Source organism: Monodon monoceros, unplaced genomic scaffold (assembly GCF_005190385.1).
Source record: "Monodon monoceros isolate NGI ecotype Baffin Bay Population unplaced genomic scaffold, NGI_Narwhal_1 Super_Scaffold_2, whole genome shotgun sequence".
NCBI classification, from domain to species: domain Eukaryota; kingdom Metazoa; phylum Chordata; class Mammalia; order Artiodactyla; family Monodontidae; genus Monodon; species Monodon monoceros.
This window is the reverse complement of record NW_021703776.1, coordinates 31,406,503-31,429,296: the sequence shown is the minus strand read 5'-3', so window position 1 is coordinate 31,429,296 and position 22,794 is coordinate 31,406,503. Positions and strand designations below refer to the sequence as shown.

General features: G+C 41.6%; 1 protein-coding gene across 1 annotated transcript in view; it reads left to right on the top strand.

Annotated features, from left to right (window-relative positions):
* The window catches only part of DNAH11 (dynein axonemal heavy chain 11), a 315,311-nt gene that overhangs the window by 284,602 nt on the left and 7,915 nt on the right, over positions 1-22,794 (top strand). The window contains 8 exon segments of the mRNA XM_029233957.1: positions 473-621; positions 1,466-1,593; positions 4,678-4,905; positions 9,766-9,957; positions 13,085-13,204; positions 19,309-19,551; positions 22,284-22,466; positions 22,543-22,658. Of these exon segments, the coding sequence (XP_029089790.1) occupies positions 473-621; positions 1,466-1,593; positions 4,678-4,905; positions 9,766-9,957; positions 13,085-13,204; positions 19,309-19,551; positions 22,284-22,466; positions 22,543-22,658 (1,359 nt within the window).

The following is a 22,794-nucleotide window of genomic DNA, read 5'->3' as shown; positions in this document are numbered from 1 at the left end:
CCTTACTTTCTGCTAAATCTGATGCTGCTGGCAAATAATCCCTGCTTAATTGAGCTTCCCTGTGTTAGAAACACCCCAAAAAGCATTTGTATATTCATGAGAAGCCCAGCAGGCTGGAAAATTGCACTGTGGCAAATCTAATGAACTGTTAATAAGTAACGGGGGCTCTGGCAGGGGATTTGGGGGATACAAAGCCGTATGCAGGCTTTGGATGGTTCTCAGAGGAGAGTCTCGGTAGACCCCCAAAATGGAAGGTAGGCTTCTGATTTTCAGAGCTTCTAAAGCAGAGAGGGAGTTCACGGACTGAACTGCATAAATCTAGTGTGGATTCATATTGTCATTCTTACAAAACATCTCGTGTAATAAACATAGTTTGCTTCCTTCCCGTGCCTGTGGTTTAAGCTGATTCAAGCTGTGACACTTTTCAAGGTCAGAGGCGCTGATCCTGTCTTTGGCATTATTCTTTTTACAGGAATTTCGTGGAGGAAAAACTGGGTACGAAGTATGTGGAGAGAACCAGATTGGACTTAGTTAAAGCATTTGAAGAAAGCAGCCCAGCCACCCCAGTATTCTTCATCCTCTCCCCAGGGGTAGATGCCCTTAAAGACCTAGAGATCCTTGGTGAGTGGCCGGGAGGCTGGCCACCCAGCCCTGCCTCTCATCCGTCGCCAACGCAGCCTTCTTTTCAGCTCATAGTTATCTTAGTTGCTTTTTCCTTTTCTTCATTTGTTGGAGATTGAGTGTATGGAAAATGTAAGGTTAATAACACTGTAGTCTGGAGAAATGTTTAAATGGAACATTCCTCCGGTTGGCATAATGCAAGTTTCTTTTGTACTGCTCTCCACCTTTTGACTAGATGAGGGCCAGAGGGCAATTTTCCCCATGCTCTTGTAATCTTGTGCCCCCTGTGACTAAATAATGGTCATTAGAGCAAGCCTATTTGAGTGTGAAAGGCACTATCGCTTTGTGCTTTGGATTACTATCCCCCACGACCTGCACGGAGAATTCCAGGTTAATAGAGCTGTGACCTGACTGTGCTGGATTCAAGCACAGCTTCACAAGGTGAGGGGCTCCTGCATTTACCCAATGAGCCAATCCGGTCAAAAAATGATGTGATATCTACCCCGTGTTGCTCCTTTTTATGAGGGCAACGCTTTGCTACTCCTGCAAGAGTTTGTAAAGCTGGGTAACAATGCTTGCCGTCTATCAAAATTTCAAAAGCTTTATTACCACAAAACCAGAGGAACTGATTTCCATAGGTTTTGCTAATGCTTGTGAGGAGGTGGCTGTTGAGAGCGTGAAATGACGCTTGTTGAAACGACAGAGATTTAGTTTGGCTTCTTCAGGAAAGTGACCTGGAAGGTGGCGGCAGTGGCCACAGATGAACATCGGACCACAGGATTTCAGACTCTTCTCACCTCTCCTTGGTTCACTTTTCCTCTCGCCATGTTGTGTCCTCCCACAGGCAAAAGACTTGGGTTTACAACTGACTCGGGAAAATTCCACAATGTGTCTTTAGGACAAGGTCAGGAGATGGTGGCAGAAATGGCCCTGGAGAAAGCTTCCCGAGGAGGACACTGGGTCATACTCCAAGTGAGTAATTACGTTTTCCTGAAAACACTGGGAGTGAACATGGAAGGGCAGTGCAGAGCACCCCTGCCCAGCGGGAATGAGCCTTTCACACAGCACACGGTGATCTGCTGGTGGGAGGCGTGGGGTTCTCTCAGCAGTAATGACACCTCCTAGCGTGACAAGGAGCTCTGCTGACAAGGATGACTACCATTTTTTGAGGGATTTTCTAGCCATTGTGCTTGAAAATTTTAAATATTACGGGGAGCCCCATCGTTCTCCTGACTTACGGATATCTGGAACACTCCAATAGTGCTTGAGGACAGACTGGCTCGTATGGAATACCAAGACCGTTGGCATAATATCTCTCCTTTGCATGTGGCTTTAAAGTTGACAGAGTGTTTTTTCATATCTCATTATGTCACGTAACTCTGACTCTGCCCATAACTAGTTGTGTCACATTCCCTTGGCTTATAAATTAAGAGGTTGAGTACTTGGTCCCTTTCGCCTTTCTAAGGCTCACATTTTGTGGGTCTATGATTCTACAATCCAGTGTCCTTTGGGGTTGGCTCCCTTCACTGGGGATTCTAGTGTCGACCGAAAAAAAAAAAACGGACAATGTGAGAGCTGTGAATTCAGTTTTATTTGGGACTTAATGAGGACTACAGCCTGGGAGACAGCCTCTCAGCTGTGAGGAACTGATCCGAAGAGGTAGCAGGGGAGAGGTCAGTATCTATGTGATTTTGGTGAAGGGGTACATGCAGTCAGGCACACATCTCGGTTGAAGGTTGCTGCTAGCCACAAGGAGCAGATGTTTCCATTCATGATTTTAGTGCTTTTCTAGGTATGAGAAGATGCAAGGAATTGAGTTCATAAAATTTTCTCCCGAAAATATCTATCCGAAGCCCTGTTCTACCAGATTTTCCCCGAGCACAGAAAGCCTCATTCCTGATCTCTGCCCTGAACTCCTTTCAGGGTGTGTTGAAAGTCAGCCACTGCAGTGGCTAGTGACTTCGTTCATATAGAACCAGATGGCGAGTGACATTTTTTAGTTTGTACTAGCAAGAATCCAGGAACCAGTGGAGCCCAAGCAAGCTTTAGGAGGCACCTAGGGGCCGAGCTAACTCCAAGCTCACTCCTTCCTCAGCAGGGTGCGCCAGCTGTCTCAGCAGGTCTGGAAATGGCCATTTGACTTGCAGCACAGTGATCCCGAAGGTTCTTATTTATATGTCAGGCTCTTTACTAGGCAACTTGTAGGATAAATTATCTCTAATCATCACAGCAAAGTTGCAAGGGTAGGTATTGTCATCCCATTATAAAGGTGAGAAAACTGAGCTTCAGAGTGGTTTGGAGAGCCTCAAGGCCACACAGCAGGAAAGTGGCAGAGTCTGTCCGCCAGCAGGCGACGTTCTTTCCGCTAGCCCACACTGCCACCCTCATGCAGATATGACATTGGCCTTCCTTAATGTCTCCAGTATCTGGGGTTGATGCATTCTGCGTTTCTGCTTGAAATAAAATTGGATTCACTAAGAAATTGCCCAGTGTCCAAGAAGAATATAACCTTCTGGGAGAGTAAAACCTACTGCTTAGATGAGACTTCAGTATGGGGACTTGGGATGGTGTGTCCCTTCGGAGCCTCACAGAGTCGGACGGGTAATAGTGGAGGTTTTGTTTTTCCAGAGATAGCAGTTGTTGCTGGGTCCATTGGGTAGATGCTGAGCTCTCCCCACAAAAGAGAACATTCTTTGCGAGTTCTCATGCATCCGGCAGCTCAGACTGGAGAGAAACTGGGAGGGGTGCAGTCCTCCTCAAGAGAACATAGTGGTCAAAGTAAAATGTTTCTGTTATTTTTATATCTATGCTGTGCTACCCGTCGCCTCCCCCCCCAAAAAAATGCAAGTTGTAAGTTTTACCGTTAAAAGACGTCTCAAAAGACCTTATTTGGTGAAGGATCTCCTTTTGGGTATCTATTTTAGACCTTTGATTTTTGTTTTTAGTGGTAAGCCAGTAACTGAGAATGTAACTTTCACTAGTTCTCTCCACACATAGAATAATTGGAGAGGAGAGACTATCCCAGGCTTTTTGGCAGCTTCTGAAGGTTCCTAGGATACATTTGATTGGCAGTTAAAAGAGAAGCATTCTTTGAAGAATGAGAAGCCCAGCATAATGGGAACTTGTTATATTGTTTGTAATTTACATTAAGTTCCGTCAGCGTGGGCAGATGATATGTATGCACATGTTAATGAGTTCCTAACCAAACTCTGCGCCGGTCAATTACTATGATCAGCGATAAGCCCCTCTAAGGATATTTAGTTGGCATCAAAAACCCACACTCCAGAGAAAACCATCACTAAGGTAGCAGACTGGCACTGTCTTTGTCTCAGATGCACACCAGATGATTTGTGAATTAATATAATGGAAAAAAACCATTTTTCATGGGCAAAATGGGTGGTTTTCAAGATATGTGTATTGGCTAAAAATGTCGCACAAACATTGCTACCCTTGGACAAATGGCCGCAAGAATCTAGCCAGTCTCAAGGCCAGTATCCTCAAGAATGGTTCCCAGGCTGGATTCCAAAGAATGCCAGTGTACAAGGATGGCTCACTTGGAGATTTTTCTGTTCCCTGACTCCAAAGTCACTGTTAAAATATTTTTATGTTTGTTTCATATACTGATGAGCAGGAGTTTGAGTAGAGGAGATTTCCGTCAGTAACAGTGAAGTAGGGGATCAGGTGCATTTCTAGCCTTTAGTTTTTATACTTGATTAAACTAACCCAGATAAGTCTTAGCAATTGAGTTTGAACTGTAACAAAGAAAAGTATCAAGAACTCCATCTCAGAAGTGATTGGCGGGTGTTGGAAGTAGGTGAGTGTTAGAAGGAGATTTTGTTTCACAAAGACAAACTGTAGTGATTTGGAGCACTTAAAGTGTTCAGTGTTCAATTCTGACTTGGTTTATTTTTTTTTCCCTAATGCGCTAGTAAAGGAAATTTTAAATCGTGGTTCTCTGAGTTTTCAACTCATTCATGTACAGGAGAATGTTGTAATCCTATAATTTAAGTAATGTACTTCAGTCTCACAGGAATTCTAAACCATGCTGTTTTTCAGAATGTCCATTTGGTAGCCAAGTGGCTCGGAACCTTGGAGAAACTCCTTGAAAGATTCAGCCAGGGAAGCCACAGAGATTACAGGGTTTTCATGAGTGCTGAGTCTGCACCTACACCAAATGAACATGTCATCCCTCCAGGACTCCTGGAAAATTCCATCAAGATTACTAATGAGCCCCCCACAGGAATGCTGGCCAATTTGCATGCTGCACTGGACAACTTTGATCAGGTAAGAATGCAGAAGCAGCCTGGTCTGACACTGAAGTCAGGGTCTTCTCACAAGACTGTGAGACCTAAAACCACAGCCACGCGTGTAACGAGAATGAACCACGTACCTTTCTGAGGAGCTTGCTTATGGAAGACAAACATGGCAGACTAGTATCTCTAACCATAGAAAGAGAAAAAGCCATTGTTCTTATTGACGTCGTTGAGAAGATCGATGACGCTAATGATGACGTGGCAGGAGTTTTAGTATACGACTTAATATTTTGATCTGGTTTTGATATTAGTCAATTTAAAGCCCTTCTTTTTAGATTATATGCATCCTGCCTTCAGATTTACATTTTCATGTCCTTCCAAAATAAAACAAATAAATTAGTACCTTTATAAATTAATGATAGTTCTATTACCATTAGTCTCCTTGTTCAAATTACCACATCTGTCTGTGTCATAATCAAGTCTGTCAGTTTCCTTTGTTGCTATTTCTCTGAGCTCCCATTCCTTCCTCTAATTTCTTAGAAATCCTTGGTAAACAGCATTCTTATTAGGAGAAGTAGAATAAGCCCGAAAGAGGAAACACGTATGATGTGGTGATAAATATTCAGCCTCGTGTTAGGAATGTTATTATCCTCTATGAAACATGCCCACATGCTTAACTTTTTCTCTAGGTCCCTCTGGGCTAAGATGAGAAAACCAACATTATGAAGGCATTAAAATAATTGGCCACCTAAGAATATAGTTTTGAAGAATACAGTTAATTGCTCAATTCAATAATTGAGTAGTTTGTGCCTATTTACCCAACGGGCTGTGTAAACAAAAGGCACTCAAAAACTCTGTTGAGTCTGTTACATGTTTGAAGTATCCTTTTTTGCGAACTAAGACAGGCATGTATTTTATCTTCCCTCAATTTATAATTCCTGGCCATCTGTGACATTCTCAAGCTCTCTCTCTCAGAGTAAGTACAAAAGAGGACTTTGACGTATTTAAATAGGATTTGTCCAACTTCCCAGAACAATTGTCTTTATTTGTGAAAAGTGAGCAATTCATGAGTAAACAGACTTCAGCCCAGTTGTCCTTCAGCTTTTTTTTGGTAAGCACCTCTCTGATAATCTGATAAAACTATGGATACTCTCCCCAGGGAAATGCACACTAAAAAAAAATTGTTGCATACAATCATAGGGATGACCAGATCCCCCAAAGCCTATGCATGAATTCCTTCCCCAGTTAAGAACAGCATGTTCTAGTTTATTTATGAAAGTATCAGGTTTTTTTTTTACTGCTACTTGGAAAACCCCTTACAATAATTGGTTACATTTATTGAAAAGGGTCTTAAGAACTTCAGGGGGGAATATTTCTTATCTACTGGAAAGGCTCCTCTGAAATATTAAGATTAAATTTGTTCATAAGTAGCAAAAGCAAAGCTAATCAATGTGATTCACTAAATAAACTTTCCATGAAACCTGTTCTAGCCCAAACCTGAGATTTTAAAGCTTTGTGACCACCTAGAGGGGTGGGATAGGGAGTGTGGGAGGGAGACGCAAGAGGGAGGAGATATGGGGATATATGTATATGTATAGCAGATTCACTTGATTATAAAGCAGAAACTAACACACACCATTGTAAAACAATTATATGCCAATAAAGATGTTTTAAAAAAAAAGATTCTAAAGAAAATCTAAAAATTTTAAGAGTCTTTTATGAATGCTGAACTGTTATTATGTTAGAAAAAATGTGGGTTTTATTCAGATTATGTAATTCAAGGGTACTAGCCTGTGCTCCCTGGCTATCTGTGTATAGGTTTCTAGAACCCTTTTATCAGTTAGAATTATGAAGGAAGTACAAAACAACAGTGGCTTAAACAAGGTTAAAAAGGGTATTTCTGCCACATGAGAATTCAGGAGCTAGGTCATTCAGAGCTCCTTTGTGTCACCACAAAGTTGTCATCAACCCAGTTTGCTTACATTTCACCATTTCTAGGATGGGCTTGCCGTGGTCCCAAGTGGCAGTGAGGGTGGCAGCTCCCATAGCTGTGTTTCAGAAAGTAGGGTGAGAGAAGGAACAAAGGGGATGACAAAGGGACCATGTTTGCTTTCTTGTAAAGATTCATTCTGCAAGTTAATACACAATACTTCTTTCAACTTATTGGTCAGACTAATTCACACTGCATTACCTAGCTGCAAGAGAGGCTGGAAAAGTAAATCTATCTTGGGCAGTGTATGCCCAGCTAAAAGTCAGCAGGAAGGCACTTTAGGGCGGGCAGATAGGGGTCTCCATCACAGACCTCCTCCTCTCCCAAGTCTCCTTGTATCATCCTGGATGTTCTGTGTCGCTGCCGTGGCCCTGTCTTGCTGAAGCCTGTGACGTGGACAGAGGGTGATGAATGCCATCTACCTTGGTTCTCATTTGGGTTAGGTAAATGGGTCCCAGTTGCTCCTATTGCCTGGCTGCCCTTCTTAGATGAGAAAAGCACCTAAGGGATCTAGACAAGTTAACTGTTCTGTTTAGGTATTTTCATTTTTCATGCTTTGATTTTCAAGTCAAGTTAAATCTGTGCTCTTAGTCTTCTCCCCAAGTCAGAATTTATCCTCAAATTTTGACATGTGTATTCATAGCGAACAAAGTGCATTTGATATTGATCCTTTACCTTGAACATTCTAGAATATTTATGTAAATATGATCAGTAAGTGACCAAGATGTAAAGAACCTTTTCTTTAGGATGCTGCCTACCTAACACTCTTTCAGCTCAGTAGCGCTGCCTCTTGAAGATGTCATAAATGTTTGGGCTCCCTGCATCCCCAGATAACCAGATTTTTGAAGCAAGAATGTAAATTTCTTTTTCTGTAAGATTTGCAGCAGAAACAAATAATGGTAATTGTGCACGTAAAAGTGGCATCTGTGTGCATGTAACACTGTTATGTGTGTGTGGATGCCTGTTCTCTGTTCACAATGCTGTTTGTATATTTTCTGATACAAACACTTGATCACTTGCTTTGTAAAAATACAATTGACCTGAAGTGTAGAATGTTAGGTAGACTCGTATTTTTCTTAGGAATGCCTGATTCACATTTTCTTCTCATGTCATTTATATTATCAGAGCGTAATGAAATGGGCATTGACTTATGATTTTGGTTTTTTTAGCAGTGAGGCTAAACTTAGGTCAGGTATATGAAGTATATAGACGGAAGTAATGTCCGAACTGTAGTACTTGGGTTTTCCGTGGACTATGTGTAATTCAGGGAGGGTGTTAGGTGACTTGTTAGATCATAAAATTTTGTCACTTCCATTTGGTCTCCTAGAAATGTCTTCCTTTTAAAATCAATGTATTTTTATATCCTTCAACATTAATTCCACTTATGTGGTTTCTCTTTTCTTCTTTCACAAGCTTGCCTTTTACTTGAGGTTTAGCTGTGGAGAAGTTATTTGTAATGATTGTATATTTTTGAGCCCCATAAATTTCCTAGAAGTGGCCTAGTCATTTAGAATAACCTAGTGATTTAGTTGGGTCAGCAGTGTATGTGGCCTGGCCAATTCTAGAACTATATTTGGTGGTAACCCTGGATTCTGATGAAAGCGATAGAGAAAGAAACTAAAATGCTCTTCTGGTCCTGGACCAAGAGAACAAATCTAGGCTTGGTTTAGACTTTTACTGAAGGGCCTCTGGGAGGCCAGATCTGAGCTCCCACCCCAGACGGGCTAAACATATTTTGTATTATAGATGCCCACATTGTCAGATCCATTCAAATGTAGACCGGGTGTAATTTGACCGTTTTAAAGGACAAGGCAGGAAGGTGCTGTTTTGGACTCACCTTCCTCCGCTGCCCACCATCAGTTGAAGGAGTCATCCTCCATTTTTCCTTGTTTGCCTCACAGGGCTGCCAGATTTGAGAATGGGTAAAGTACTACCCTTAAGACACAGATGGCTGTTTTTCACCTTTTAATTTTATGGCTTTGGGGGCCATAACCATATCAGTGTAGCATACCAGGTTTCCCTCTGCATTTGCAAAAAAATAATCTTACGGATCTACTCTACAGGACATATGTTTTCCAATCTTCCATATGCTGTTCTGTTATTCCAACAGTGAGTTTTATTTTCAGCTCATTGGAAGAAAACCATTTGTCGTGGTGGTTGTATTGTCAAGGGACAGTACAAAATTATAGTGATTCATACAAGATAATCTCTCACACGTAATTGGCAGCTCTGGTGCATGAGATCAGCCACACACCCACGCTTGTGGTGCCTCCACCGTACCTAACTCCCAGCTTCCAAGTCGTCCAGTCATCATCATTTGTAGCTTATAGGAAAGGGAAAAGAACGACAACCAGACCAAGCAATTTCCCTTTACACAAGTGACGTGAAAGTTGCATACGTCACTTCTGCTCAAACTCTGTTGGCAAAAACTTGGTCACGTGGCACATCTGGCTTCAAGAGGGGCTGGGAGATTGCTTTTTGATGAGTGGCTGTGTGCCCAGATAATCGGTATTACTATGGAACCAGGAGGAATGGAGAATTGGCATTAACTTATATTCCACTACAGTGATGAAATTAAGATGATGGCCTTTTGTCAAACAGATTGTACAAGAACATTTTTGCAGGGGATATTGATGTCAGGCAGTATTACCACTGGCAAAATGAATTGTCTCATTTTCTAGTGAAACAGAAGAATAATTGAAGCAAAATAAAAGCATTCCTCTTAAATCAACAGACTGGCAAATGCCAAACAGTCTTCTCTTATGCTCTCCTAGCTTAAAACTGCATGTTACCTCTGTCCTAGGTCTCCCTCAAAGTCCTCTGCAAGATGATTGAAAACTCAGACCCTTGCCCTTGGAAACCATACAGATGGATGATCAAACATTCTTTCTTTTCTCCCAGGATACACTTGAAGTGTGCTCCAAGGGGCAGGAGTTTAAAAGCATTCTCTTCTCTCTGTGCTACTTCCATGCCTGTGTTGCTGGGAGACTGAGGTTTGGCCCCCAGGGCTGGAGCCGCTGCTATCCGTTCAGTTCTGGAGACCTCACCATCTGCGCCAACGTCCTCTGCAACTACTTAGAGGCAAACCCTAACGTAAGTGCCAGTGGCCAGATAACCTCTTCCGAGGAGTGTACTGAATCTGTCAGTCTTTGGGCACTATCAAAATGGACCATAATTTCTCTTTCGAAGCTATTATTGAAATAGCTGACACTACGTATGCATCCTCTGCCAAGTGTGAGGTTTTACTACAGTGGATGCTCGAACTTTATGAGATGGGTCAAGCCAGTTCTACATCAGCAGCTTAGTGCAAAAAAAAAAAAAAAGTGTCCTTCATTATGTTAACAAAAACAGTGGTTTACACGTGCACGTATGCCAGATTCATTAGGCAGGTAATGAAGCATTTGCACAAATGTAATTACATACAGCAATTCTGACAGTTCATAACACTGCATTAATAATCACTACAATTAGTTCTGATGATGGAAGCAATTTACAGCACGTCACATGTATAAATAATGGTGCATTTCCTGCATATGTCATTATTATGTATTAAGGATGCCACCTTGTTGTGACTTTTTCAGTAATGTTCCCCTTGATTTGAAGTTAAAGGTAGATGAATGATTTTATTTCATAGCTAAAATGTGTTCTACAGATGGGAACGGGAATGCTTCATCAAGAACATTTGTGTAAACTCTTATAAACTCAGTGACTGGATTTCAAGAAGGATGACTCATTTGTAAGGATATTCTGGCTTAGTCCTCATAAGGGAAACTTTTTCCGTTAAGTTAAATCTGTTAAAATCGAGGTATGTTTGTCAGAACCAACCAGGCATGGTGCTTTAGGCCACACTTTCTATTAAAGGGCCTTTAAAACCATTCAACCATGTTTCTATGTATAAATGGTTCTTTTTTGTTCTTTTGGTAATTATTATCAAAGTTTTCTCAAGCTTTGAAGATGGTTTGACTACTGTCTGAATATGTACACTTTGTACATAACATGGGTGTGTTCTCCCAAGGAATCCAAGATGAATGGCTTTAATATGGTATGTGATGATCACTGTTCCATATCTAGCATTTTTTTAAATTTATAAAATTCACTGTGAGCATACTTTGACCATTCTAATAAATACTATTTTGTGTTGATCTTAGCACATTTTGTTTAAAATGTTGCAGGTAGAATTGACTATCATAATAGTTCTGGAGAGTTCTGGGTAGAAAATGAAATAGACCACTGAGTACTTTTATTCAAGTCCTTCATTACTGTCCCAGGAGGCTGAGGCCAGGAATATTATCCTATTTCAGCTGGACCCTGTACACAGTTGAGGTAGGAATGAAGGGGAGCAAGAGAGGGGTTGACTCATGTTTCTCTTCGGCTCTCACATCCCGAGGCTCGGCAACACCAGTTGGCCGACTGAATCGTGCTGTGTCCTGCTGCTTCTCCCACGGGTGTCCCAGCATCAAGACAGCTTTAGGTTTTTACACACACGCTCTTGTGTCTTAGATGTCTTGACCCAAGTCATTCACCACACATCACATCACGAAGCAAGTTAGTTAGATCTGGGAATTAAGTTGACGTGCCCACATAGGTTGGTTGTACAAGATGCCCTTTTCCGGAAGGTTTATGTATAAACTTGGAAGTAGGCAGATGATAGATGATATTTCGAGTCATGAGATTAGATGAGATCATCAAGGTTACAGAGTACAACTGAGAGATCTAAAGATTACGTCTTAGGGAATGCCAACGTTTAACTCTTGTAAGAACTTCGATATTTTTCCATATGAATTTCGTAAGTCTCACCATACGGAAATTCTTGAATGTCAAGGTTGGAAGGCTTTAATTGAAAACATCATTTGGTTGTTTACATTTAAGGTTGGGGATGGGGCTATGTAACGTCTGAGTTTGGTTTTACAAAGCCTAGAGGGAGTAGGAAGAAAAATTGTTTTTCTGTAGCAGTACCTTTCTCCCACCCTGTGGAGTACAGTTTGGGGGACATGCCCAAGAAGACCTCTACTGAGTAACAACAAGTTCACATTTTTTTCAGGCTGTACGCTGTGCCAAGGGAAGGGTTACAAAAAAAAAAAAAAAAGTATTTGTAAAAAAAAGATTTGTGGGAAGAAAATCAATTATTGAGAAGAATAGATCCCTAGCTGATTAAAATCTTGAGGGAGCTATATATCAGATAATAATGTATAGCAGGCATTAATTAAATGTGATCAGAGAAATAAAGTTAAGAGGTCTCTGTTTCCCATCCATTTCTGTTCTATGGGAGGTAGTCCATGGCATGGCTGAGAGAGCGTGGTACAGTGTAGCCACTTTAATTTTTCATTCACATCAAAGTGGCCTAAAAGGAAGACGTTCATTTATTCAAATTATTCAAATTCAAATAAAGTTGTAGCCAAGTACATTGGAATAGTTGAAGCAATTTTACTTGTTCTGTCACATCATGCAACAAATGAAGGCTATAATTAAGTTTTTACTTGAACTGCTGGGAGGCAGTATACTGCCCCCGAGGGTATAAAGGTTTCTGTCTAGAAAGGCTTCATCACAAACTGGCATGTTTTGCAAACCCAGAGGAAGCTAAAGGGTAGCAAAGAGAGGCTTCAAACCCTGCGAAGCCAAATAAAGAGGAGATACGGTGATTCCTTGAATAAAACATACTACAGTCATTAGTTACAGCACTTGGAACAGTCATGGAGGCCAGTCATGCCACAAACCGAGCCCTCAAATCAATCTGTGGCAAACGGCTTGGTTTGCCTGGACTTTTGGAAGGTGATGGAATTCTCAGTAACACCCCGAATTCAAATTGTATAGGTTTTTCTTTCTTTTCCCTGATTTAGATCATAAAACCTGGTATAAATCAGATCATAAAAATGTCATCCCTCAAAGGCCCTATGAACCAACACCCTCTTGTGGTTTTTAGATGAGGTTCTGAATGTGTAAACCTTAACTGCATAACATGTTCTAGGAATAATCTGGTTTGCTTTAAAATCTTCATTAAAAGCTCCGCTTCATTAAAAGCTCACTGAACGTATTAAAACACACTGAAAATAATTCTCAGCCAATTCAATCCTGGCAATTCAGACAATTCCTGAACCTCTTTTAAATGCTTCTGTAGGTGGGGGCTTGTAGAGAGGCGCTTGCTGCTGACTGACTGTTCGGAGGCAGGTGCCCCGAACCCGGAAGTGAACGTTTGCATGATTCCCCTCCCCTCTCCCGCCAGGTCCCATGGGAAGACCTCCGGTACCTCTTTGGTGAGATCATGTACGGGGGCCACATCACAGATGACTGGGATCGCAAACTGTGTCGGGTGTATTTAGAAGAATTCATGAATCCCTCTCTGGTAAGACATTTCTTAAGTCATTTCACAGAGGAGAAAGTTCTAGTAAGATTCTTTTTTAACTTTTTATTTTATATTGGAGTAGACCTGATTAACAGTGGTGTGTTCGTTTCAGGTGTACAGCACTGTGGTTCAGTTATACATACACGTTATCTGTTCTTTTCAAAATTCTTTTCCCGTTTAGGTTGTTACATCATATTGAGAGGAGTTCCCTGCGCTATACAGTAGATCCTTGTTGGTTATCTGTTTTAAATATGGCGGTGTGTGCGTGCCAATCCCCTAACTATCCCTTCCGCCCACCCTTCCCCCCTGGTAACCAAAAGTCCGTTCTCTAAGTCTGTGAGTCGGTTTCTGTTTTGTAAATAAGTTCATTTGTATCGCTTTTTTTTTTTTTTTTTTTTTAGATTCTGCATATAAGCGATAGTTTGCTTTCTCTAAGAATTTTTTAAACTGATTTCACTATGTAAATAATTCTTGAACGTTATTGAGGATTCTTGGCCTTTTGTGAGTATATTCTGGCACACCTTCCAGGGAGTTTGGAAGTTTGTTAGAAGTGTAGGATCTTGGGCCCCATGCCAGACCCACAGAATCCGAATCTGTGTTTTAGCAAGACACCTCCCTGCCACCACCGCAGGTGGTTTCTGTGCCCACATGAAGCACTGTCCCATGCACAGACTCACTGGATCTTTGAGATAACCCCGTGAGGTACACAGCACTGACACTGTCACCCCATTTCATAGACAAGGAGACTGGGTCACGGTGATTTGCCCCAGGTCTCCCAGTTATCCCAGGCAGGGGCTCTAGCCAGACGTATTGATTTCAATTCAGCGGCTCTGATGCAAGTGAACTCTACAGTTCTTTCTCTGGCACAGAAGCCATGGAGTATTCTAAATTTTGGTCACTAACTCCTAACTAAATATGTGCTCAAGAAAACTGCGGTGATGTGAGAGGGCAGTTCTTCCTTCTGTGAGGAAGGGGCAGAGCTCCCTTGTACTGGAGTTTAAAGAGGCCAGGTACCCTTTTCCCATTTCTCATCTTACTAGCCCTATGTCTGTGTATACCAACACACCCACATGGTTTGTGACTGGTGCTGGGTTTTCTGGAAAAAGCACTCAGTCCTTGTTTTCCATACTGAAGTAGCTGAAAGTGGTGGCATACTTTTCTCATGTCTCTCTCCAAAGGTTTCCAGGTTCATGGCCATTGCCTGATTATTTCTTGGAAACCCAAGGCACCCTCCACCGTGCCATCTCTACTCCCACTTGGGCAAGACACCAACTGTGTTTAGAGCTGTGCCGTGTATTTTTTTTTTAAATAGTTTGAGCAACCTCCTGTTTATAATTTCTTGAGAACTTCATCTCCTAAAAGCATTATGCCTTCCTCAAGTCCATTTTGAGAAGTAATATAATCATGTATTAGAAAACATGGTGTACTGTAGTCTCATATAGAAAATTGAGGACAGATTATTTTTTTGCTACTTTTAATAATGTTAAACAATTTGGGGACAAGGCAGGAAAAAAAAAAGACTTTCTGCCATGTGACCATTATTTGTTTCTTTTGACTGTGAGTCTCCTGGTCTTTCCTTAGTTCTAATGAGCAAGGTTTCAGGGGTCAGAAAGACACTTTCAATTTAGCACAATTGGAAGTCACTCCTCAGAAGAGGTCTGGGAGTACGTTACCATGGAGATGGGAAAGATAAACAGGGTCGGGTGTGCTACCTTTACAGAGGCTGATTTCTCTGAATGATGGTGGAGGCCAAGGGGCAGAGCGACACACTCACTCTGCTCTTCCCTCTCTGGTTCTGGCCTGAGGATGAGAGTGAATTACTGTTGCCAACCGAGACAGTCCATTAACCTTCACAAGCCTGAACTCCCATTCACATAATTGTAAAATAAATATAGATGATGCACCCTGAGGGGCATCTCTGGTGTGTGCATTAGCCCTTTAGAAATTTAGGTACCTGCCCTTCCATGCTGCTCTGGTGAGGTTTTCAGGATGGGGATGCTCATTTGCAGTCCTGCATCCTCACCAGAAAGCACTACCTTGTCAACTCACCAGAGCAAGTTAAAGCACTGACTGGTTTGGTGGCAGAAACTGCAAAATCCCAGTTATTTTGTTCTCATACAGATGTTTCCTGCTCGTGCTGTTTACGTCATTAGGAACTTAAGCTAACACTTCAGCATCTTGCAGGATGTCTTTTTGCCGCTTCTCACATTGGTTAACTTATTTGGCAATTAGTGTCTTTGGTTACATGGGCACGTGGTCAAACCTTGGAATGCTTTCAGTGGCTTTGTCCTGTTAGGAGGATGAATGAGTTTCTTGTTGGGTAAATGACACGGCATTTAGAGAGGGCTCCCCAACGGCAATGTGCTTTAGAGGGTTCCTGGCCAAAGGTAGGGAATTATAATTAATATTCTTCTCTCATGTAAGGTGCATACTTGGCAATGCTAAACAAGTAATACGGTAAGTTACTTTTGGAAAATAAGGTATCAGGTCACCTGAAAGCTGTCAAATATTAACAGCTTAAAAGTTGGGCTTTGAAGTAAAACAAAATGACAAAAATTCAAATTCAGTGCTCCCTTGTGTTTGCTGTGCAATTTTAGATACACCGTGGAACCTGAGCCTCTGTTTATTCATTTGTGAAATTAGGGTACACAGTAGCAGTCACTCAGTATCCTCTCCTCCTCAACCTGCCCCACTCCCCAGCACCAGGCAACCACTAATCTACTTTCTGTCCCTCTAGATTTGCCTGATCTGGACATTTCATATAAATGGAATCACACAATATCAGGCCTTTTGTGTCTGACCTCTTTCACTTAGCATGTTTTCAAGGTTCATCCACGTTATAGCATGTATCAGTACTTCATTCCTTTTAAGGGCCAAATAGTATTCCATCGTATCGATACGCTATTTTATTTATCTGTTCATCAGTTGATGGATATTTGCGTTGTTTCCACTTCGGGGCTATTATGAATAACGCCGCTTTAAATATTCATATATGTGTTTGCATGGACATACATTGCCACTTCTTTTGGGTATATACATAGAAATGAAATTATTGGATCATATGGTAACTCTGTGTTTAATGTTTTGAGGAACCACCAAACTGTTTTCCAAAGTGGCTGCATCATTTTATATCCCCACTGGCAATATACGAGGGTTCCGTTCTCTCCACGTCCTCGCGGTGGGTGTGAAGTGGTATCACATTATAGTTCTGTTTTGCATTTCCCTGAAGACTAATGATGTTGACCATCTTTTCCTGTGCTTATTAGTCATTTGTGTGTCTTCTCTGGAGACATGTTAATTTAGATTCTGAATCTGATTCTGATTCTGATTCTACTGATTCTTTGAGGCCTAACAATAACCTTATCAAACAGCCCTCCCCCAAAGGCAGGACAGGTGGCCACGGTGCAGAGAGTTAGGGTCCCATCAGCAAGAAGCAGCTTTTCATAAAAGCCTCTCAGTGGGATGGGAGAAGGCTTGGATTTAGAATCAGGATTCCCAGAGCTCCTTGAGTATGTTGACATTCTCACAGATTTCTTAAAGTAAGAGAACAGAAGTCTCTGTGTGAACTAAGCCTTGCTTATCGAGCTTTACTTGTTTGACATCATAGTAGGAACTTACAGTAGGACATTCTCAGGTTTTGTTTTTCCTTCTAGAAAATTAGGGTGTGCTTGAGGTAATCATGTCTGTTTCTAGGGCACAGGAAAGACTAAAACTAACCTTTGTAAAAGGCTGCTATGTGCCTAGCTATTTGCATACATTGTCGTTAAATTCTCATGGCCACAATCTTTAGGTTGCTATTAGGATCCCCATTTTACCGATGAGATTGAAACTCAGATAAACTGTCATTTTTTGAAAACCACCAAACCGTTCGGGGGCGGGGGGGGCGGAAACTGAACCAGATCTGTCTGGCTATAAACCTAGCCCTTCCCGTTGACTTTGCTGTTTGCCTTTGCTTTGCTCACTGCCCAACATGGGGAAGGCACTCTTCACATATTTGTAAACAGAATGCCTAATTGTCTTTCCAGAAAGCATGGACCATTTGCACTCCCACCAGCATTCTACGAATATTCACTCAAATGTCCAGTCCCCAAGCATTCTGAAAAGTTCCAAGTGGTTCCACTTTTTGGTTACTTTCTTTGCTTGAAATTCTGTTTAACTTTGGCTGCATTGAAAAACAATTAACTGTGGCTCTTAAATTTTCTTTTAACTATTGCGCACTAATAGGGAAAATCAAGTCCTTGTTTGTAGGGAATACATTTTGGCTTGGAGATGTTTAGTCTAACTTCTGGTTTTAGTATTCATATTTTGTGTCCACATTTTTATTTTGGCTAATTTATCTATCCAGTAAGGGTGAGGTTAAATCCCCTTCACAGTTTTGTTTTGGTCACACTGAGTCAGGTAAAATTTTAATTTTTATTATTTTGATATATAAATGTGAAATGATAGGAAATGTGAATAAATGAATAAAACAAGCCTAGCTGATGGATACTGGTCACGAGAGAGTCTGCATTGCTCCTTCTCATGTTTATTGGGTCCAGGTCTCTCTTTCTGGCAATACGAAAGACTGGATAACTTGAAAATTCTCCCGATACAAAATAAAAATAGAAATTCTGACTTTAACATAAAGTGCCTTTTGGAATTCAGGAGAGCAATTTAGCATCATCCCTAAGGACATGGGCTCCCTGGGCAATCTGGGATTGCAGCTTTGAGGAGGAAGGAACGAACTGCCACTACTCACAGATGACATGATGGTGTAGAAAATCGTGCTGATTTTGTCTCCATTGGACTGTGAGTTCCTTAAGAACTAGGTCATACGAATCTCTTATACTTCCACAGCTTACTGGGGTATACTAGGTGATCAGTTCATACGACTGAATGAATTAATGAATAGTCACTTTGTCTCCAGGTGATAGTGAGGGGACCAGATAGCATGAACATACACAATTACAGAGACAAACCCCATTTTCAGAAAATGATTTTAAAATTCTAGGCCTAAAATAGCTACATTAGGTGATGGTTCTTAAAAACTAGCATTCCCTGTACATTTAAGTGCATGTAGACAGAATTCACAGCAAGAGAGGCCGGGAAAATTAAACAGAAGTGTAATGGTCCCCTGGGAACTAAAGAACAATCAGGGGGAAAAAAAATCTGAGATTACACTGAGTTAACCAGAAAAGTATAAGCGCTGGATTGACTGCGTTTATAGCTGGTCAGAGACTGAGGCCCATAAATTGTTTAGTTACATTTTGGTATTTCTGCTTGCATTGCCTTGGTTGAGAACATTCTTCCCGGTGGAATGTCTAACCCTTCTCCCCGGCCTGAATGAAGTGGATGGGTGTGATTAATGCCTGATAACTCCAGCCGCTCACTCCTTAGGCAACTTTGGATTGAGCACCAGTATGTGCTAGCTAGCAGTTGCCCCAGGGTCTACAGATCTTGAGATGAGCTACACAGACTCTGCCCTGAGAAGCTCAAAGTCACGGGGAGGTAGCACTCATTTGACTTTTAGTGTATACTGCCCTATAACATGTTAGTTACACACACTCCCACGTATTTTTTAAGATAGGCACATATAATTATGCATGTTTACAAAATCTACGTGCATAATACATAAAATAGTTTGAAGTAGTACTGCATTAAGTACTATTAAGTCATACTAAAATGAGTTCAGAATTAAGATTAAAATCAAACATATGCCCAGGCAAGTTACTCTGAATCTCAATTTCTCTCTGCGAAATGGGGATATCTGGGAGAATCAATGAGTTCAAGCATGCAACAGGGTGACCAATACACAGTAGATGGCTCAGCACCTGTCCGTTCCCTTTGTGTGCATGTATCGTGTTACCCCAAGCAAACCGCAAACCAGGTCTTCTTAAGGATGGGATTCATGTGTGTTCCTTGGACTCCTCCCCAGAGGTCAGCGTGGTACCATACACAGAGCAGAGTGATTGATTACAAGAGGGTCAAGAGATATTCTAGAGAGCTCGCTATCGATCCAGCATTGTGCTGGGACCATCTTACCGGACTGTTCTCAAGGTGTTTGGGAAATGAAGATTGATGTCCACTTAGATTTGGAATAACTGACTTTTCCTTTGTGGTTGAAGGTTGATGGTGAACTGATGCTGGCACCAGGATTTGCTGCCCCACCCAATCTGGATTATTCAGGCTACCACCAGTACATAGAAGAGATGCTTCCTCCGGAAAGCCCAGCACTGTATGGCCTCCACCCAGATGCTGAAATAGAATTCCTGACAGTCACATCCAACACTCTCTTCAGAGCTTTGCTGGAGGTGCAGCCCAGGAATGCACTCAGCGGTGAAGGGCTGGGACAGTCCACAGAAGACAAGGTAGAGGGTCATTCTTTCTTTTCTGTTGAGTTATACTGTATATACAGTAAAGTACACTAATCGTAAGTGCACAGCTAGTGAAGTTTTTACCTTCGTGTGCACATAACCACCACCTGGATCAAAGTACAGAACATTTCCAGCACTCCAAAAGGATACCCCTGCCCCTTACCGATCAGTACCCTCTCCACCCCAGGCCAAAGGTACCCACCCTCCTTGCCTCTGTCGCCACAGACTAGATGGAGTAGATTTCCCAGTGTCTAAACTTCAAATACATGCAGCCTTACAGGATGTCCTACTAATTTATGTCTGGCTCCTTTCACTCCACATTTCATTGTGAGATTTGTGAGATTCATCCATGTCGCTGCATGAACCAATGGTTCATTTCTGTTTAGTATTTTACTATGTAATTCTTTATTTATATATATAAAATTCGTAATTTGCTCCTTCTATAGGGGATGGGTGTTCGGGTTCTTTCTAGCCTTTCATTACAATGACTATCACAGCCGTGCACGTTCTCGTATAGTCTTTTGTCAGCATACAAAGGTTAACTCCCAAAGCTATCTGCTCATAATACTCATTCCTGTATACCCAGAAGTGGAATTGTTGGATCAAAGGGTATAATGTTCAGCTTTAGTAGATACTCCCAGTTTTCCAAAGTGGTACAACCACTCCTATACACTTCCACCCACCAGCAGTGTGTATGAGTTCCAGTTGCTCCTGCTTCTTGGGGTCTTGTTAGGAGTCATGGTATTTCTTTGTGGTTTTAACTTTGCATTCCTCAGTTAAGGAATAATACTGAACATTTTTTCATACGCTTATGGCCGTTTGGATACACTTTCGTGTGAAGTACCTGTTCCACTTGCTTGCCCAATTTCTAATTGGGTTGTCAGTCTTTTTCTTACTGATTTGTAAGAACTCTTTTATTTCAAATGTGTGTCCTTTGTTAGGTGTATGTATTGCAAATTTCTTCTCCACATGTGTGGCTTGCCTTTCATGCAGTGTGTTTTTGGCTCTGTCATTTTGTTAGTGTCTTTTTTCACCTTTCCTTGGGAGATTGGCATTATCCTTCTTTTGAAGGTTCTTATTACCGTAGAATGATGGGGATGAGAAATGGACATCAAATATTTTTTTTTACCTTTGGATTAAAATCTTACTTCTCATTAATTTAAAACCTGAATAGCTTATTTTTCCCTCAATAAATTAGCCTCTGTTTCTCTCAGAATTATGAATCAAGGATTCAGTGTGTGGAAACACAGTAAACATCAGGTCTAATTATAGTGAGGTCCCAGGAACTTGCCATATTATTTCTTGAAATTTTTCAATTATTTCTTGAAAGGAGGCCGTTCATTGAGACACCTGTTTGTCATTTAGAAGCTTTAGAATTTGTTACAGCACGTTTTATCCTATATACTAACATCTTCCCTATGTGAATTTAGATTTTTTAAAAGATGAACGTATTTAAAAATCCATCCATTTGGGAAGATCTATAGTATTAATAGAAGCAGAGAGGTGGATGAGGTCTTCATCTAGTTCTGGGGCTTCAGTCTCTCCAGGGAGGCAGCTGATCATCACAGCAGAAAACGCAAAGCAAATGAGGTAAAGATGCCTCAGCATCTCCTACAAGCAGACTGGTTGCACCAACCACCATCTACTAGGTGTTTATATACTAAGCACTATAGAAAGTGCTTTACAAATATGCCAATTTAATCTGCAACAGCTCTGAGTAGTATCGGAATCTCTCTTTTGGAGATAAGCTTAGGTGACTTCCCAAGGCCAGACAGCTAGAAAGGGCCAGTGAAGGAAACCAGATTGTAGCTGAGTCCCAAAGCCTTTCTTTGACCTAAGTTCTCTACAGCACTGTGTTTCATACTCTGTGCTGCTGCTGTAAATAAGGTCAAGATTTCAGGACCTGACAAATGACCTGCCAGGGCGCTAATAAAGCAATCTGCACGCATCCCGTCAGAGCCACAGGCAATAATGCGAGAAATAAATGAAAGAGGGAAAGCTGCCTGAGGCTGAAGACAGGCAATATCTTCCAATCTTTTGTCCTTCTTAGGTATTTGTTGGTTTTCCCAGCTCTGTAAAACCGCATCGTTGGAATAAATATCCAGATCAGAGTACTATGTACATATGCACGTCTTCAGTGAACAAATCCTTCATTTCTTTAGGGCAACAGCTACAAAAGATAGAGGCTTCCTTGTTGTTGGAAATATTGATCCAAATTGCCCCCCAAATTTTAGGATGTGTCAGTTGCAAGGGCAGCATCGCAGAGTCACCAGAATTAACTCAAGTGTAAAGGGCATCTTTGGTTCATGCGACTTTTCAAATAACTTTTCTAAAATAGCAGATTGCAAAATGGACTACCCAGATATTGGGGTTCTCCATCCTCTGATCATGTCTTTACAAAGAAATGAAATGTAGTCGATGAGAGAGAGTTATGTTCCCTAAATGCTAACAGTAAATAAACTACAAACAAATAGGAGCACCTCCCTGACGAGACTGTGGGAGGTCAAGGAGGGGAGGGCTGCACCGATTGAGGGAGTTGGCGGTGCCACTCTGCCCCCCTCCTGGGAGTTGGTAGGCATCTTTTAAACTCATGAGCAAGCATCTTTGGGAGTCGTATGATACAGTCTTAGACTTAAAAAAAAAAAAAAAAATAGAGGCTATATAGTCACCGTGACCAAAAATGAAATAGAAAGGAGCTAAATCTTTGTGTTTGTTAATGATTTAAGGTTAAGAATGTCTTGGATGACATTTTGGAGAAACTTCCAGAAGAGTTCAACATGGCAGAGATAATGCACAAAAGCCCAGACAGAAGCCCCTATGTCCTTGTCTGCTTCCAAGAATGTGAGAGGATGAATATTCTCCTTCGGGAAATCCGGGTGTCACTTCAACAATTAGATCTCGGATTGAAGGTAAGTTTAAAAGTGAGACTAGAGCAGCCTTCTTCACATTAAACGATACTATGTGGCCTTTTTTTCTCCCTGCAAGGGGGAGCTGATGCTGTGTCCTGACACGGAAGCCCAGCAGTCTGCGCTGAGTCACGATGCAGTACCAGAAAGCTGGAGCAAACTGGCGTACCCGTCTACTTACGGCCTGGCCCTGTGGTAAGTGCCCCACCCCTGCTGCTGCCGGCCCTCGCCAGCCTCACGGCTGGTTTGGTGTTCGGAATTATGCCTCATAGGAACCATGAAAAATGTACTTTGTGATTGTATTCAGCCATAACTGTGCAAACCACCACCA